The sequence below is a fragment of the Carcharhinus amblyrhynchos genome, chromosome 24 (genome assembly GCF_965287045.1).
Source record: "Carcharhinus amblyrhynchos chromosome 24, sCarAmb.v2.hapA, whole genome shotgun sequence".
NCBI classification, from domain to species: Eukaryota; Metazoa; Chordata; class Chondrichthyes; order Carcharhiniformes; family Carcharhinidae; genus Carcharhinus; species Carcharhinus amblyrhynchos.
Genome location: NC_137347.1, coordinates 3,418,923 through 3,438,897, shown reverse-complemented (window position 1 = coordinate 3,438,897; position 19,975 = coordinate 3,418,923). Strand labels below are relative to the sequence as shown.

Sequence of the window (19,975 nt, the reverse complement as noted above, 5' to 3'; positions counted from 1 at the left end):
AATAATTTCCCCTCCACTGATGGAAGGCACAAAGGCCTGTAATTTCCCAGATTGCCTCTTCTGTCCTTCTTAAACAGAGGAAAATGTTAGCTACTCTCCAATCTTCTGGTACCTCACCTGTGTCTAAAGAGGATACAAAAGGGGGGCTTAATTTAAACAGCCCTGATTTCTGCTTTCATAATCCCTTCAGAAAACAAAAAGATGTTTTGAGTTGCTTTCTCCTTTAAGGGATACTTTATTTGCACACACTCAAAATGCAGTGGGTTGCTATGTTGCCCCTATGCACTCACCCAATAATAGGGCGATAGAGGTAGAACAAGGCAAAGTTCACAGAGAAAAGAGTATTGTTTCACGTGTGTCCAGAGACAAAGTCCATTGGTGTTTTCATTCACAGAGACTGGCAGGCTGAACTGATGTTGGATAATTCATATCTCCAGTAGAGTTGACTTCCACATTAAGAAAGGCACATAAAGAAGTATCAACCTTTCGGGTAATAGTACAGAAGTTCCAGTTGAAAGTATGTAGATATGGGCAGGCAAGCTGGACAGACTCTTTTTTCTGTGCTGCTGCTTGCAGATCATAAAAATGATACCCTGAGGTTTCTTAGTACAACAAGGCAATATTATAGCTAAGGGGATATGTCAGATGACTCCCACCTCTTCAGTTTGATTTTGACAGAGGGTGTGTATCACTTTGAGTACTCAGAAACTTGCAGTTCTGTTTGGTTAATGATAGTGGTTGTCTTGCTATCTAATACCATTTTGTAGGGGGTCTCCTCTACCACTCTTGGATGTGTGTCTCTCTCCTGCAAAAGGAGGAAATGGTGGAATGTCACACTGGGACAACTTTGCAGGAGAGAGAAAGTGATCCAATGTTTATACCTGACCAGCGAACCAGCCTGAGTGAGCACGTGAGGTGCCTGAACCCCCATAGCTCTAGATTTAAAAATGATATTCTAACTTGGTGATACACCAGCAAGAAAAAAGAGATGAGTGGGTGACACAGAATGCCAAGTTTTATTCAGGAGGGAATGAAATTAATCACACTTGTCAACATGCACGCACAACCAGTTACTATGCTATGGAAGAAAAAGATATAATGACGCACAAATATTTTTAGGTTTACACAATTTTATACAAATACCAACCACCCTTCCTCAACACTTGGCCAATTAGGAATTTCTGGAGACTGTAGATTATAATCACCACTCCTGGAGTCAAAGAAGCAGTGCTGTCTTTAAGAAAAGGTCAGGGCCATCTTGCCTTCAAGGGACACTCGCCTTGGTCGTGTAGTCAGGTAGGTATAAAAATCTTTGCATTGCAGCCCAGGCCTTCAGCCTGGGGTTGTGTCTGAAAATGCAATTTCTTGTATCCTGGACCCTTGCTAGTAAATACTTGTTGAATTTCTTTCTTTGGTAGTTCAAGAGTAGTTTTAGAGTCTTTTGATAAGGAACAAGGCTGCGGCTCAATCAAAGCTGTTTTTTTCTGCTTGGAGAAGAGTAGCTGTATTTGAGGAGAAGTGAATTGCCCATATGCTCAGGCTAAAAGAATTTCTTGTCTTTTGTCTTTTTCCAATTTTAAAAAGATGCAGCCTTTGAATTTCTGGCAGACTTCTCACAACATTCAGTTGAATTTAGATGAGTGTTTGCGGCTGACGAGGTGCGAAATGGGTTTGATTGTACCAGGACTTGTTGATCGCTTTCCCATTGAGATGGTTTTGCAAGACAGCCTGTGTTCAAACCTGTTGGATTTCGCAGACAACTTGGAGTCTATAATGTGTATTATCCATAGATGTTGTAATGGGTGGCATTGTTAGCCAGGTACAGAAGGGCCAGTTTTGCATAACTAGCAGGTTAGTTTTGCCATGACTCATCATCCTTTGTCTGCTCAAGCAACTCCTAGATGGATTTGATAAGGCTGCGTATCTCTTTGTCGATGTCTTGTTGTCTTGTCTGCAACCATTTTAAGTCCATGTGTTTTGAAACGCAGAATTTTTATCTATATTTCAGCCAGTTTGGTCCACATTCCACATATTGTATTAATGTCCATTAAAAGATGGCTTTACCTCATCTTACAGTTTTGATGAGATCCAAGGCCATGCAGGCACCCTTGCTCAGGAGAATGAAAGGCTGGTTATGGATGACATATATCAACTCAGAGATGAGTGCTGAGTGGTTCCAGGATCATACCAAAGACTGGAAGTTGGATGCCTCTGAGCCCACAGAATTGAGTTGTTTGAAGCCACAGGTCTTCTAACCACAAATCATAGAATCCCTACAGTAAAGAAGGAATCTTTATCCAACAGGAATTTTAGGCTGGCCCCTGTGTCTAATTTAAAAAGTTGTTAAATGGCCATTGACTGAAGTGTCTATATGCCAAAATGAGAACCCAAGTATTTGATCTCACGCAAGGAGCATGGTTATGTATCTTCTGGGTTTGCAATCTTGACCAAGTGAATAATCTCTGAGCCTTCTGTCCATTTCACAGTTTTATTAAACCTGAAGTGAAGTTCTATCTTAAAAATCTTTTCCTCCAAAGTCCCCAATTTTGTGATTGGTTTTGGCCTGGGATTAGTCTGAATTAATTTGTAAATGTGGAAGTTTGATTTGCGTTCAAAATTTTAAATGTGTAGACTCTGCTTTAAAAGCTTTTTGGATTTCAAGATGGTGAGCCAGTTCACCAGTTTGTTTTTTCAAACTGTACTTAGTATTCCGAATTATAAAGAATTCTCACAACTTACTGTAGCCTGAATTTTAAAAGATTTGACTCACCCTACTGACACTACACTCTAACATATGAAGTTAGCCTTCCAAAAGAATGTCTGCTGCAGCAAGGAATTTTAAATTTCTGCTTTAGGTTTCCAAGCTGTTCTCCTCCTGCTCCCTTTTAAACACTCTGAAGATGTTCTCTTTTCGCATTCTGCTAAAGTCTCTGAAGCCGCGCTCTTCTCAGTGTACCAAAGCTGCTCTGCTCACACACTATTTCCAAGTTTCCAGAGCTACTCTCCGCTCGCACCATTAAACTTTCTGAAGCCACTTTCATCTCACATTCTTAAACTTACCGAAGCCACTCTCATGAGCTCTCTTTTAAATTTTCTGAAGCTGCTCTCGTCTAGTGTTGTTAAACTCTCTGAAGGCACTGTCTTTTCATGCTCTGTTAAACTCCCTGAAACTGCTTTCCCTTGCTCTTCTAAACCTTTTTCATGCTCCTCTCTCATTGTTTGAACTCTCTGACACCTTTCTTTTAAACACTGAAGAGACTCTCCTCTCGCTTCTTTTATATTCTCTGAAACTGTTCTCCTCACTCTGTGAAGGCAACTCTCCTCTTCGGCTGTTTCCAGCTTTCTGAAGCTGCTCTTCTCAACTGTCTGAACCCGCTGTCCTCTTGCACTCTTTTAAAATTTCCAAAACTGCTTTCCCACACTCACTAAAACCAACCATTGTCCCCTAGTATCTTTTAAACTCTCTGAAACTGCTTTTTGGACTGTGAGAGAAAACAGGAGCACCCTGAGGAAACCCATTCTTTTGACAGGTTAATGTGATGTTGGATAATGGATCTGTAGCAAACATGGGGCAAACGCCCAAACTTCACACAGACATCGACTCAAGGCCACAATTGAACCAGGTCCCTGACGCTCTGAGGCAGCAGTGCTAGCCACTGTGCCACTGTGAAGCAGTTTAACTCTTAATAGTTGAACAAACTTAAAACATGAAGATAAACAACTCTAATTTCTAACTTATCAATATTTCAGTTCCAAATCAGCAACATTCTAAAACCTACTTTAATATAGTTAGCAATCACAAATATACTTGCTATAATGAATGTAAACAGCCTTGGAGTTTTCTGAGAAAAATAGAGCTTTCAGAAACCTGCAAAACTCTCCTAACTTCAATCACAACAGCCAAATTCTTACTCTTTTCCACAAAAGCCTGTTTCTTTTTGTTATGGATTCAGTATCCAACATCACATTAACTCTAATCTGAAACCCCATGGGAACAAGAGTAAAATGTTCATTAACTCTACTTATCATAACTACTTGCAAGTTTGAATTGAGTAATTATTCTGCTCTTCTAGCATCTGATCTGTATTCCTCCCAAACTTATTGGCTTTCTGTGGGAAAAAAGCTGAACTTCACAACATTCTCCTGAAACATAAAAAAACACAATATGCATACATATCATTTACGTACATTAATCACATCTAACACTCTTTTAAACTATCCAAATCCACTCTCTTCTCACATATTCTTCAACTCACCAAAGCCATTTTTCCATTTACATCTTGCACTCTTTTAAACTCTTTGATGCCACTCACCTCTCATACTCCTTTAATCTTGCTGAAGCCGCTCTCCTCTTGTGTTCCTTTCAACTCTGAAGTTCCTCTCTTCTCACCATCATTTAAACTCACTGAAACCACTTCTCTCTTGCGAAGAGAAACCACTTTTCTCTTCCGAAGTTGCTCGGATTTAAGTCTTGCTGTCTTAAACCCTCCTTCGCCCTCACATGTCTTGCTGTTTTAACCTCTTATCCCCCAGACCCACAGTTTTAAAATCTATCTCCCGAAGTCTTTCCGTTTTAATCTTTATCTCCTAAAGTCTTTCCATTTTAGACCGCAGCCTTACCGGCTCACTGCACCAGTCGACCATCAGCAAAGACCAAGTGTAATGGCAACACCGGGGGGACTGAAGGCCATTGAAATCCCCGGGTGGTTGGGCTGGAAAGTGCCAGCCTGGCTCTTTCTGATTGAACACCTTAAGTGTGCCAGAGGCATTGTCAAGGGGCATGGCCTAAGTGGAGGGCAGCGGAGTGAGTGGGAAGCAGAGTGAGCTAATAGGGCTTAATATCAAAAAGGGCTTGAAGGAAAAAAGGCCAGGTGAGATTTTTTGAAAAAACAAGGAAAAAAAAATTTCTTCAAAACTACTACAGCAGGAAACAAGGAAAAAAATTTTTCCCCATAAAAAATTACAGTGAATAATGGAGGGGCATGTGATGTGTGGTTTCTGTATGATGTGGGAACTGGTGGACCCCAGGGTCCTTCCCAGTGACCATGTCTGCAGTAAGTGCAGGTTGCTGGAAGAGCTCCAGCTCAAGGTGGATGAGCTGGCCTCTGAGCTACAGACACTGAGGCTCATCAGGGGGAGAGAGTTTGCCATTGTCAATGGGGTGCAAGTGACATCCACCCCCCCTAGACTGGCTAAATCTAAGGGTCAGGGACAAAAGGGGGCTGCTGGGAGGAGGAAGGGGGGTGAGGAGCGGAGGCCTCAGCCTCTTAATCTGCATAACAGGTTTGAGGTTCTTGCTTCCACTCTGGAAGAGGACAAGGCAGGTGAGGTTGGTGAGCAAACTGCACACGGTACAGTGATGCAGCAGGACATAGGCAAAGAGAAGGGGAAAAGGAGCGTAGTAGTGATTGGGGATAGTGGGGTGAAGGGTATTGACACTGTCCTTTGTCACAATGACAAAGTGCACAGAAGGGTGTGTTGTCTGCCTGGTGCTCGGGTACAGGATGTCGCAGCTGGCCTGCAGAGGAATCTGGAGTGGGAGGGTGAGAACCCGGTCGTTGTAGTACATGTGGGTGCCGGCGACGTAGGCAAAGTGCGGACTGAGGATCTGGGGAGGGAGTATGAGAAGCTGGGAATGGAATTAAAAAGTAGAACCGACAAGGTGGTCGTCTCTGGGCTACTGCCTGAACCGAGTGCAGACGGGCGTAGGGTTGACAGGATAAAGGAAGTGAATGGGTGGCTCAGGGATTGGTGTGGGAGGAATGGGTTCGAATTTATGGGGCATTGGCACCAGTATTGGGGTAGGTGGGACTTGTTCGGGCGGGATGGGGTTGGTCTGAACCGTGCTGGGACCAGAGTGCTGGCGAATCGAGTAAAGAGGACTGTAGACAGGGCTTTAAACTAATTAAGGGGGGGGGGGAGGGTGCAAGGGTAGGTGACGTTACGAGGTCTAAAGTTAAGGATAGGGTACAGGTAAGGGAAGAGGCCGAGGGTGTCCCAATTGGTGGCGTTACGGCAAATAGGGTCCAGGTGAAGGCCGGGATGAAAGCGCTTTATCTGAATGCACGAAGCATTCGGAATAAAGTGGATGAGCTGGTGGCGCAGATCGACACAAATGGATACGATCTGGAGGCCATTACAGAGATGTGGCTGCAAGGTGACAGGGACTGGGAGATGAATGTACAGGGCTATCAAGTGTTTAGGAAGGATAGGCAGGAGGAAAGAGGGGGTGGCGTAGCTCTGCTGATTAAGGAGAGTATCAAGGTGGTAGCAAGGGATGATATCGGAGCCAAAGAGCAGAAAGTGGAATCGTTGTGGGTGGAGATTAGGAACAGCAAAGGGAGGAAGACGCTGGTGGGTGTCGTCTATAGGCCCCCGAATAATGATCTGGAGGTGGGGCGGGCTGTTAACACGCAAATAAGTGCGGCGTGCAGGAATGGGACGGCAGTAGTTATGGGGGATTTCAATCTGCATATTGATTGATCGACCCATGTTGGACGAGGTGGGCTCGAGGAGGAGTTCTTGGAATACTGCCGGGATAATTTCCTTGAACAGTGTGTGTTGGAGCCGACGAGGGAGCGAGCTATCTTGGATCTGGTGTTATGTAATGAGGCGGGTAGAATTAGGGACCTTGCGGTGAAGGATCCTCTTGGGGAGAGTGATCATTGTATGGTGGAGTTTCTGTTGCAGATGGAGGAGGAGAAAGTGGGTTCCCGGACACGCGTCCTTTGTTTGAATAGAGGGGAGTATGCTAGGATGAGAGAAGAATTGGCGAATGTGGACTGGGGGAGTGTGTTGGAAGGTAGGTCTGCTGAGGAGCAGTGGAGGATCTTTAAGAAGATCTTTCTTGGTGCTCAGCAGAAATTTATTCTGATGGTCAAAAAGGACCGTAGGAGGAGAGGTAATAAGCCGTGGATAACGAAGGAGGTGAAGGAAAGTGTTAAATTAAAAGCGGAGGAATTTAGAGTAGCTAAGAGCAGTGGGCGAGAAGAGGATTGGGAAAGGTTTAAATGTCAACAAAGATTGACAAAGAAGTTGATAAAGGAGGGTAGGAGAAGCTATGAAGCTGGGCTAGCACTTAATATAAAAAAGGATAGCAAGAGTTTTTATAAATATATAAAAAGGAAGAGGCTGGCTAGGGTGAACGTTGGTCCTTTAGAGGATGAGAAAGGGGACCTAGTGGTAGGAGATGGGGATATGGCTAAGGTCTTGAATAACTTTTTTGTTTCTGTCTTCACGGAGGAGGACGTGAATAATTTGCCGGGTGTTAGCGATGGAAAGGTGGTAGGACTGGAGGGTCTTAATGACATTACTGTTACTAGAGTGGTGGTGCTCGACAGACTGGAGGGGCTGATTGTGGACAAGTCCCCAGGACCGGATGGAATGCATCCGAGGGTTCTGAAAGAAATGGCGGAGGTGATAGTGGATGCCTTGGTGGTTATTTTCCAGACGTCGCTGGATTCCGGGGAAGTGCCGGAAGATTGGAAAACGGCTAATGTTACGCCGTTGTTTAAGAAGGGTGCCAGGCAAAAGGCGGGGAATTATAGGCCGGTTAGTTTAACGCCTGTGGTAGGTAAAATGTTAGAATCCGTCATTAAGGAGGAAATTGCGAGGCATCTTGAAGGGAATTGCTTGATAGGGCGGACGCAACACGGTTTCATTAAAGGGAAGTCGTGTCTGACAAATTTACTGGAGTTCTATGAGGATGTGTCTAGGGCAGTGGATAGAGGAGAGCCGGTGGATGTGGTCTTTCTGGATTTTCAGAAGGCGTTTGACAAGGTACCTCACAAGAGGTTATTGCAGAAGGTCAGGGGACATGGAGTTGGGGGTAGGGTGTTAGCGTGGATAGAGGATTGGTTGTCAAATAGGAGACAGAGAGTGGGGGTCAATGGGTGCTATTCGGATTGGTGGTTGGTGACTAGTGGGGTGCCCCAGGGGTCGGTGCTGGGGCCTCAGCTATTTACCATTTATATAGATGATCTGGAGGAGGGAACCGAGTGTAGGGTGTCGAAATTTGCTGATGACACCAAGATTGGGGGAAAGGCAAATTGTGCGGAGGGTGTGGAGAGTCTGCAGAAGGATCTAGATAGGCTGGGCGAATGGGCCAGGAAATGGCAAATGGAATTTAATGTTGGCAAGTGTGAGGTGGTCCACTTTGGTAGGAAGAATGGTAGGAAGGACTATTACTTACGTGGCGAAAAACTGCAGCAGGCGACGGTGCAGAGGGACCTCAGGGTCCTTGTGCATGAGTCGCAAAAACCCAGCTTGCAGGTGCAGCAGGTGGTCAGGAAGGCGAATGGGATGCTGGCCTTCATAGCGAGGGGGATTGAATATAAAAGTAGGGAGGTCTTGCTGCAGCTGTATAGGGCATTGGTGAGGCCGCAGCTGGAGTACTGTGTGCAGTTTTGGGCGCCGCACCTGCGCAAGGATATTTTGGCCTTGGAGGGAGTGCAGAGGAGGTTTACTAGGCTGATACCGGAGTTGAGGGGGTTGAGCTATGAGGAGAGGCTGAATAAACTAGGCTTGTACTCGTTAGAGTTTAGAAGAATGAGGGGAGATCTCATTGAGACGTATAAGATGATGAATGGGATGGATAGGATAGAGGTGGAGAGACTCTTCCCGCTCAAAAAAGACAGTAGGACTAGGGGGCACAGCCTCAAGATAAAGGGGAGGCGGTTTAGAACGGAGTTGAGGAGGAACTTCTTCACTCAAAGGGTGGTGAATCTCTGGAATTCTCTGCCCATTGAAGTGGTGGAGGCTGCCTCGCTAAATATTTTTAAGAAGCGGGTTGATGGGTTCTTGATAAGAGAGGGGATTAAGGGTTATGGGGAGAGGGCGGGAATGTGGAACTGAGCCACGACAGATCAGCCATGATCTTATTGAAGGGCTAGATGGCCTACTCCTGCTCCTATTTCTTATGTTCTTATGTAATGAGTGGAGTGGGACCATGTGGGGAAAGGCATAGGGGTTCTGACAGGGATCTTATCACAAGGTTCCTGATGCCCTGATGCTGGTGATACATGTTGATGTGGGTTAGAACTTGCTGCCAATGGTGGTGAGGGGGGAGTTCAATGTCCACAGTGGGGAGGGGGTTGGGAGGAAGTCTCCCAGTTCCTCAGAGAGCAGGACATCCTGTGCTATGGGGTCCTGTTATACAATTTGACTCTAAGTGCTGGGCAGACTTGAAACCAGGAGTGCTTCCCCCCACTGCTCCCCCCGCTCAGCCTTTACCTCCTCACTGACCGGAGCACCCAAATCAGACTTATATGGATCATGTCTTTTTCGTGCCAATTCCGGATGGGTGAACGTGATGGTTAAAGTTGGGCATGCAGCTCATTAAGGCAATTTAAATGAATGCATTTAAATGACCGTCGCACCCAATCGAGCCAATCACTGTTAGTTTCGCACCTTGGAAAAGGGAGAACCGGTGTGAAGGCAAGTGCGGAATGGTAAAATTGGGTCCATGGTGTCCAAGCAGTCTGAAGCTGGTTTCCCCAGTGAGCTTAGGTTATGCCCACCCCTCCAGCCGATGTGAATCTCCTTGTCGTCAAAAAATCTGACAGCGTGTAGTGAGATCACAGTGCCAAACTCGCCCAAAAACCAGGTGTGAAACCTGTTTCAGATTTTTTGGGTAGGATCGTGCCTTTAAGCTCTGTAGTAGGCCTGGCAGCATGTGTGGCGAGATAAACCAAGTTGATGTTTTGTGTCAGCATTACTTTTCAAAGCTTTATGTTATGTTCTGAGAATAAACTTGTTTCAGATTAAAGGCAAGCTTCAAACTCATTCTTTCATTTACCATTATTGGACTTAAATAGAGCGCAAATATCAGCATGGACTTGTTGGATTAAATAATCTCTTTTTATGCTGTAAAATCAACATAATTCTATGTAAATATTCAATTGCATAGAGGTTTGTAATTGTATGCAGCACATATTATATAATTTGTGTGGTTTTTGAATTATGTTTCCACAGATTCATAAAATCAGAGCGATCCATTATTCTACTCAACTTTTGCTTATCTATAATGGCATCTAACATCCTAATTTTGGTTGGTCAAACACAGATACACAGCAAGGTAAGACCAAAGGGGAGTATTTGTGGTTCAGAGAAATGAATTGTAGTCAAGGAGTGTTAACCAACATAACGATCCAAGATCATTGCAAAATTCAAATTGTAGAGTTTTATCCTGATTTGATTGGAGGATTGCATCTACCGACCTTCTCCGATAAGTGGTGCTTTTGGATACAGGGTTCAGCTTACATGTTTTAAAATGAATCAAGGTGAAAGTTTTACAATAAGAAGTTTGCATTTGGAAGAATAAACCATCAACAACAATGACCAATTATACAAAATTTTTCAAGGTGCTTTTCAGATAGCCAAGGTAATATTTTGGCAGATGGATAAAAGTGTGGTCCATGGAATATGTTTTAAGGAGAGCCTTAAAGAAGGAAAGATAGTTAGAGAGCTGGTAAGGTTAAAGAAGGGACTTTCAGAGACTAGGCAGTTGAAGGCCCTCATGGGAGAGGCTCAAGTGACCAGAATTACAGGCACGTGGATATTTCAGAGGAACATGGGGCCAGAGGAGATTACAGACATAGAAAGGGCAAGACTTGGAAACAAGGAAGAGATTTTAAAATTGAGGTATTGAAAATAATGTGGAAGTCTGGCCAGGAATGCATTGATTAGTCAAGTCTAGAGGTAAGAAAAGCATCTATAAGGTTTCAGCAGCAGATAACTGAAGCAGAGACAGAATTGGGTAATGATTCAAGGTGGAAATAGGCAGTCTTAATGATAGCACATAAGTGATCAGAAGCTAAGCTAGTTGTCAAGTATGACACCAACATTTTGCATCGTCTGGTTCAGCCTTTGATAACTGCTAGGGAGAGCAATAGAGTCAGGAGGTAGAAAAATACTTTTATAGCTGGGACCAAAGACAATGGCTTTGGCCATCCTAATATTGCCCCACGAGGGGGAAGGTGGAGAAATCAAAGCCACATTTCCTGGATAACAAGGGATATAGGGATATGGCAAATATGAGGAAACAACAAGAGAAATTCCAGTGCCAGCTGAATTATTTAAAAGGAAATTGGATGATCACTTGTAGGGATAGATCGGATAAGCTGCTGCACAGAGAGCTGGCATGAACTCATTGAGCTGAATGCCTCCTTCAGTATAATACTAATGACATCGGGGGTGGGGGGGCGGGAGGTGGTGGCTGGGCGGAACAATGGCACAGTGGAGACTGCTGCCTTACATCTCCAGGGACTTGGATTCAATTCTGATCTTGGGTGACTGTGTGGAGTTTGTATGTTGTTCCTGTGTCTGTATGGGTTTCCTCTCAATGCAAAGATGTGTAGGTTAGGTTGATTGGCCATTGCCCTTTCGTGTCCCAGGATGTGTAGGTTAGTGAGGTAACTACATTAGATACAAGGATCATGCCTGGGCGGGATGATCTATTGGAGAGTTGGTGCAGTCTCGATAGGCCAAATGGCCTCTTTCTGTACTGTAGGGATTTTATCCAGATAAAACAGTCTGAAAGTTTAAGAGCCGAGGGAGGTGGTTGTGATCCAAGTGTCAACTGTGCATAAGTTAATCAAATCCTCAAAATCTCTTCAGTTGAGTGTGAGGATAAATCAGGATGCACTTGATTCAGACTGTCTTTAAATGGTCAAAACCCTACTAAAATATCTTGAGACACTTCACAGTAGCGTTATCAGACAAAATCCAGCATCAAGTCATCAGGGCGTTATTAGCTTTGGTGGCCAAAAGTTAGGTCAGTGTTAAATTTTAAGGAGCATCTTATGGAGAGAGTGAGGTGTAGTGAGCAAAGAGGTGCCAGCAAGAAATTCCGGAGTATAGAGTCAAGACAACTAAAAATACACCAGCAATGCTGAAATTATTCAAATTGAGTATGCAAAAGTGGCCAGGATAGAGAAATGCAGAGTTTATAGAGAATCATAGAGCTATGCGAGACTATAGGGAGGAAGATGCCATGCAGGGAGTTTCCTACTGGAATGTTAATTTTAAAATCAAGGCATTGCTGAATCATGATCCAATATAGGTGTGAGAGAGAAGGGATACTGGGTGACTGAGAATTAGTATGAGATTGAGTACAGGGAGAGTTTTGAATGAGCTCAAGTTTTTAGGTTAGAAAGTAGATGACTGTCCTGGCAGGCGCTGGAAATATCTGTGTCCAAAGGTGACAAAAGCATGGATCAGGGTTTTGAGTAAAATCAAATTCTGAGATTGGGAACAGTCTAGTCCAGCCTCAAACATTGCCAAGGAAGGCAGTGACTAGGGACCAGAATTTCTGCAGGGGAGTAAATATCATGTTTTGTCTTCCCAATTTTAATTGGAGGAAATTTCTGTTCATCAATACTGGATACGTAAGATATTTGAATGTGGTGTTCAAAGAATGGTCTTTATATAAATAACTGAATTTAACAATAACATTAACTCAGCAGAATAATAATAATTATGCAAACAGAAACACAGGTAAAACAGTCTCATTTGCAGAACATTTGCAGACTGAAAAACCCTCCAAAAGCCCCGTACGCTCAGAACCCTCATCAGATGCTAATAAAACAATTACATAGGGGGAAAAATGACGTATAAGAACACACTGTACTCAAAATGACATTCTGTAACAATAGGCAACAAAGGGGTCTGGATTGGTGATGATTAGGTAGAGCTGGGTGTTTTGAGCGTAAATATGGAATCTGAAGTTGGAACAGTGGGAAATAGGAGCAGGAGTTGGCCATTTGAGACTGCTCTACCATTCAGTTAGATCATGGCTGATCATCTGTTCTATCACCATTTTATACACTATCTCTATATCCCTTAATAATGTTAGTGTTCAGAAATCGATTTCTGCCTTCAATCTGCTCAATAATTAAGTTTCTACAGTCCTCCTGGGGTAGAGAATACTAAAGATTCACCACCTTCTGAGTGGAGAGATTCCTCCTCGTTTCTGTCCTAAATGACTTGTACCTTATTCTGAGACCATGTCCTCTGGTTCTAGACTCACCAGCAAGAGACATCCTATTTATACCATGTCAGGCTATATTAATTTTAAGTTTCAATGAAATCACCTGTCATTCTTCCAAATAGAGAATACAGACTACTTTATGCAGACCTCCTCAGTGCAATCAGGGATTAATGTGGTTAACCTCCATTGCACTTCCTCTGTAAGAATATACCCTTCTTCAAATAAGGAGACCAAAACTGCACACAATATTTTCTCCAAAGCTCTATACAATTGCAACGAGACACCTTTACTCCTATATTCAGTTCCCTTAGTGATGAAGGTCAACATACCATTTGCTTCCCTAATGACTTGCTATAACTGCATGCTAACTTTGGAAATAAGCCAACATCGCCATTTAAGAAATATTCTGCCTTTAGATTTAGTGAACAGTATTCTATTCAAGTTACACTTTCTGTTTTCCTTATTCAATAGTGTTTGGTTAGGGACTGAGTATCTTAGAGACTGTGAAAATCTTCAAAACACGTGGTGATTCAAGACAAAGAGATTACTAAAAGGACAATTGGAAATCCTGAAATCATCGTTCTCTAGTTTCTAGAACTAACTGTCTTTTATCTGGAACTTGTTTTCTTGCCCATTACTTCATTGTTCTGCATATGGCTAAGCTGAGAGCTATTTTCTGTCTTGCTGCTAAGTTTCTTCTACTATAAATTCAGTTTAAAACTGAACTCCAATCTAAAAGGTGACCCATGGTTGCTAGCAACAACTCATTCCTTCTCCAAGCGCTTGTTTTCAATTCATGCCACAAACTCACCGCAATGGAGATAGTTTAAAATAAAACCAAAAAAACCCCATATATGCAAATTCATTTCTAATGTCCAACAGTAAAAACACTTAAAATTACATCAGCAATTTGGGAAATATTACATTTGGTCTCCACATCAAAATAATTTATTCAGATTGTGAACAGCTGTTGTCAGCACTGTACTTGCACTACCCCACTAGTAACAGTTTGCCAACCTGAGAATGACCCATTTATTCCTCCTCGGTTTTCTGTCTGTTGACCAATTTTCAATCCAAACAGTGCATTACCCCCAATCCCATGTGCTCCAATTTTGTTTCCTAATCTCGAGTTAGATATTATCAAAAGCCTTCTGAAAATCAAAATACACAATATCAGCAGGTCTTCCTTCATCGATGTTACAGATCACCAGCCCCAAAAAACTCCCAAGTTTGTCAGGTATAATTTATCCTTCATAAATCCATGTTGCCTCTACCCAATCGTATAACTATTTCCAAGTATCCAGTTGATGAGGCTAGCGACATTGTGCAGTTAACAAGTAGGAGGGGTAGTAATCTTATGGTATGCATGCCTTTATAAGAAGGGGTATAGAGTATAAAAACTGGCGTCTAATGTCGCAGTTGTAAAGAACGTTGGTTAGACCGCATTTGGAGTACTGCGTCCAGTTCTGTTCGCCTTACTACCGGAAGGATGTGGAGACCCTGGAGAGAGTGCAGAGGAGGTTTACCAGGATGCTGTCTGGTCTGAAAGGACTGAGCTATGAGGAGAGATTGGGCAAATTGGGGCTGTTCTCCTTAGAAAGACGGAGAATGAGAGGAATCTAACAGAGGTGTATAAGATAATGAAGGGTATAGATAGAGTGAACAGTGGTAAGCTTTTTCCTAGGTTCGATATAAAAATTACGAGGGGCCACGGGCTTAGGGTGAGAGGGGCGAGGTACAACTCGGATGTCAGAGGGAGGTTTTTCACACAGAGGGTTGTGGGGGCCTGGAATGCACTGCCAAGTAGGGTGGTGGAGGCAGGCATGCTAGAGTTGTTTAAGGCTTATTTAGATAGGCACATGAGCGGACTAGAGATGGAGGGATACAAAAGATTGTTCTAGATAAGCATCAAGAGCCTTAGGACATTCCTGGGAATCAATTGATTCCTATGGACTGTCCAACATATTTTATGGCTCACTTGACTTACGCCTGAGCTTCTGGGGATTCCGTGAATGTCTGTATAAGTTGTGCATGTTGATTGATGTCTTTTTTTTAATCCACAGGTGATTCGGTCTGCCTTGTTGTCCAACAAGGGGCATACACGCGGTGGGTCGTGCGAGGGCTGCTCTTGGATGTTGCTTCGAGAGTTGCCTAGTGCTTCACGTCATTAGTGTACGCTTAAACTGGACCAGCTGACGGGCAACATGACAGCTCAGTGACTATCACTGTTTGCTGTGCAGACACATGGATTTGGGCCAGTGTCTGTGGGAGTTTGCACGTTCTCCCCATGCTTGCATGGGCTTTCTCCGGGTGCTCCAGTTTCCTCCCAAACCCCTAAAACGTGCTCTTAGGCTGATTGGTGTTACAAATTGTCCCTACATTAGTCGTCCCTCAATCTGGTTATGGTTCCTTTATTGTGGAGTCCAATAGGCGTAGACAAAGGTCATGTTAGAAGAGGGCACTCACAATGTTAAAATGGCGGCGTGGGCTTGTTGGGCCGAAAGGCCTGTTTCCTGTGCTGTGTTGTTCTTTGTTCTTTGTAATCTAGATGTGGAAAGAGAAGTTATTACAGGAGCTTCTCCATGACAACATAGATGGGAATGCAGTTAGGTAAGGTAGATCTCACCCTGCTAGTTAGTGAACACTGATAACACTAACCTGTAATTTTGCAAGTACAATAAATTGATTAACACCTGAATTGACGTTTAATGATTGCAGTTTGGTCATATCTTTTGAGTTAGAATTAGCATTAGCTAGAATTAGAACAGCAATGAAGTGGCACAGTGTCAGTTCTCACACCATTCATTCTCAAGCTCAGACATGCTGGGAGGAAGTAAGCAATGATTAGTTGTATCTCTATATGAAGAGATGAAAACTGGCTGGTTGGTTGCTCTTACATTCCTCCTCGCAGAGTAAGCATGCTGGTAAAGGCCTCAATTACAGTCTGGGGTAGAAGATGGTTTAGCCTCAACCATTAAAAAACTAGATTGTAATTATTAGTGCTGTTTACACACGACATGGTTCACTTCTCAGATTTAATAAACACGCAAGTGTAGACCTGAATCTTTACACTGTGAATATTCTTGCAACCAAATTCACATTTTCCTTATCAAAATTTAGATGATCTGTGATGTAGAATATAATTGGTTCCCAATGTAGGGAAACTTCTGGCAACTGAGACAAACACATTGTTTTTCTACTCGTATGTAGCCAGTACTGAAGACAATAAACCTAGTATATTTTTGTGTTCAACTGAATATCGCTCATGGTGCCTTCTCATCCCATGTAATTCCAATTTGGTTCCCAACTACCATTTTCTGAAAGTAATGCATTCGGTCAGATTCTCCTCTTCACCATTGGCTACAAAGATCCAGAATAGAAAAATAATGTGATGTGTTGAGAAAGCTGTTTCAATGTGGTGTGACACAAGTAGCTATTAAGTACCCCAGTGGAACCGCATTAGTGCAGCCTTCTTATTAAATTGACCAGCTGCTCCGATTCAGATTGTGTGGGCCACATCTATAAAGTGTAATTGCTTCTCTGCAAGTGCTTGTTTTCTTTTATAGAGACAACTAATGTTCTAAAATGTGGTAATTTCTTTCTATAGAACACCTGCTTAGGTGTTAAGCATGTTGAGTGCTTAAATTGACGAGGCTGGATTTTCAATTGCCAGTGAGTAAGGAAAGGATGCAGGTCCAATTTGAAAAGGGCGGCACTGGATTCCACCACCTCAAAGTGTTTGTAATTTTCAAATGGCCAGCAGGTGGAGGGAACAGGAAACCAGTTCTCTACCAATTTACAGCCCCTTAAGTTTCTTAAGGAGTATGTTAAGCAGCCTGTCTGCTACAGAATGGGATTTTCAGTCTTTTTGCGGATGAAGCCAGATTGTCTAATGCACATTAATACGCAGATGTCAGTGCTGACACGGGGCAAAAGGAAGTCTGTTTCCATTGGTGCTTTTTTCTGAAATTTGAATGGTTAATCCGTGCCAAGGTCGAACACGGTTGTTCAACTTATCATTCATGGCCACTTTGCGCTGCCTTTATCCTCCTTGTCGCTTCATGAGTTGCCTGCTGTCCTTGACACAGCAGTAGCAGCCACCAATATGACTGCCTCCTGACTTTACTGCTGCTGTCAGCCTGGTAGCTTCCAGCTCCTCAAGGTGTTTCTAATTGGGCAGGAGGTCCAATTTGCCCAATCAGTCCATTTACATTTAAAAACGGTGTTACAAGAACAACATAGTTCAGGTGCAGTATCAAGGCCCAGAATTTAGTTGGGTGTTGGGTTGCTGGCCCTTGTTGAAAATCCAGTCAATGACGTTTCCTGTTAATGAATACTCCAGCAGTGGGTATGTTGCAGCTAATTCCAATTTTGTAATGCAAGATGGACGTGTCTTCACATACTGGCCGACTCATGACATTTGCTGCAAGTGCTTCAAAATTAAACAGTTCTTAAATATATTTAAAGATTTATTTAAATTGTAGAATTGTACAGGATTTTAAAAGGAAACAAAATGTGTGCAGTGTTAATCTTATGTAAACAAGATGATATTGAGGGATTAGAAACATGTTTTGTTGTAAGGTGGATATTGCAAATCCTTTAATACATGAACAAAGGTGAATTCTGAATAATACATAGATAGGAAGAATTGGTCTGTTGTTCTGCTGTGGAATTTATGTGAATTGCCCTTGAAAGAAGTCGATTTCTCATTCTGCCTAACAGGTGTTTTCATGCAGCAATTCAATTTGACAAGAAAGAACAGGAAACATTGAAACCAGATTTTATGTAAAATACATTACATGTTTAAACTTCAGGTTAAGTGTGACAGAACAATCACTAAATTGCAATTTATGGGAATTGACATGGATTGTCATATTGCCTCAAATCAACTGCCCTGTCTGTGTGACATTTGAATAAGACATATGGTATAATCGTGCAGGTAACATCTATTTATACTACAGTACTGTACCAGAGCTATTAGATAAATATCACTTTTCCCCATCACCAAGTCCTATTCTGTTTATCATGTTGACACAGGTGTAAAATGTAAGATTTGGTGCTTTTTTACTTAGTTCTGTATCCCTTAAATAGGTAGGTGAAATATCATAATGCTAGCCAAAATTGTATCTATAGAATTTTGATAGCAATTTATACATAAATGGACATAGAAGTTGTTTAATATGTTCACATGAGTCCATTATATGTGCAATACTCAAAATATTCAAAATAATTCTTCCTTCATTTGGCTAAATGTGGCAGAAGTAAATGTTCTAACTGGGAGTAAACTCAAATTCACTCTGTAGTACTTTGAACTGAATTTGCAAATTATAATCAACCAGCTTGTGTTTCAGTAAGATATGAAAAAAGTCTTGGTGATTTCTGCCTGTTTTGTACAGGATCCCCACAGAGTATACCCTTGTTGGCTTTGTAAGGCGTTGTCATTCTGCTTCAAATGTTCTTTAAAACATTTTTCCTGCTTTTCTCCAGGGTGTGTGTATGATGACAGCAGCTTTTCTGCATTTCTTTTTCCTTTCATCCTTCTGTTGGGTGTTGACAGAAGCCTGGCAGTCCTATCTTGCTGTGCTGGGAAAAATTAGGACCAGGCTGATAAGGAAACGCTTTCTCTGCCTTGGCTGGGGTATGTGACTGTCTTTACAAATAAAATGCATATCATGTGCAATTTGCAAAGGAACTGTTAAAATTCTAAACTCAAAGCAAATGGTTCAGATCTGACCAAATACATTGACTGTTTTTTGATACTAATTACATTGTCAAAATCACTCTGCAGCAAATTTTGTTTCCCTTGGAGATGCTCTATTATATTCATGCTTCAATAAGAAAATCCACGAATGAAGCAACTATCTGTCAGTTAATATGTGATTCAACACGGTCACTGTTTTTATAATGAATTTGTTTTGTTTTTGGCTATCATCCTGTCACACTCATATGCAAATAAATACTGAACCATAAAAGTTTGCAGCACAGAAAAATGATTTGGCTAAAAATTTCTGTATACTAGAGCTAGCTAAAGTTAAATTATTGACTTTCTTTCTGCCTAATAAAACTGTACTTACTCCTGGTTCAATTGTTTATCTATTTTTTACCTTCAACAAATTCATCAGACCATTCTCTGTGGCAAAGGATTCTAATTCTAAGAACTGTAATTTCTCCTAAATTCTCCTTACTCTCAAGTTCAAAGTTGATGATCTTTCTCCCAAATTAAAGTAAATAGTCTTTCTAATGTTCACCTTCATTTCCATTCACTGCCTTTTGAGCCTTCTTTGCTCCAGTGAAAAGAGTGCTAATATTACAAATATCTCCTCATTACAATGATTTCTTCTGCAATTGCTATCTGCCACCAATAACTTAATGTATTTTTATCAGCTAAAATAACAGGTTCAAAATGGGATAAAACATTAACCTGCCAGTCCAAATATCTGGTGGATAGTTGACATTTCAATTATTATCAGTATTAACAAATTGGACAACCTAATTAGCACAACAAAAAGAAATCGAACATCAGTTTTATTATATCATTACCACCAGTGGTCCACCTGAGGAAGGTTCTAGGTCACTTCTCCAAAGTGTTCTGTATTCTGCTTGACTTTTGCATGATCTATCCTTCACAAAATCTAGAATCGACTTGGTCTTTTTCCTTTCCTCTGTCAACATCTTATTCCATGTCAAAACATCCCCAATGTAATTAATTTTCCTCTTTAATAACATCAAACAAACTTGATTTTTCTGATATCATTGCCAACAGCACTTTATTCATTTAGTTTTTATCCCTTTTACCTTCTGCATGTGTCTCCAATATGCATCTCAGAGCCTGGACACTTCTTTCACCAGTGTCCATGTTTCAGTGCCCTTTTAGCAATGTTTAGAAATATACAGCAATTTCCTTAACACCTGAAGAAATCAGACAAATTAATATTTTCATTGAAAATCTTTTATTGTCATTCTAACGTAATAATAATTACCTCTGGA

General features: G+C 42.0%; 1 protein-coding gene across 6 annotated transcripts in view; it reads left to right on the top strand.

Annotated features, from left to right (window-relative positions):
- The window catches only part of adgrb2 (adhesion G protein-coupled receptor B2), a 930,376-nt gene that overhangs the window by 755,189 nt on the left and 155,212 nt on the right, over window positions 1-19,975 (top strand). For all 6 annotated transcript variants that reach the window (XM_080211622.1, XM_080211621.1, XM_080211620.1 and 3 more), the window contains 2 exons: window positions 9,973-10,075; window positions 18,476-18,626. In XM_080211622.1, the coding sequence (XP_080067748.1) occupies window positions 9,973-10,075; window positions 18,476-18,626 (254 nt within the window). The remainder of the gene's footprint in view (window positions 1-9,972; window positions 10,076-18,475; window positions 18,627-19,975) is intronic.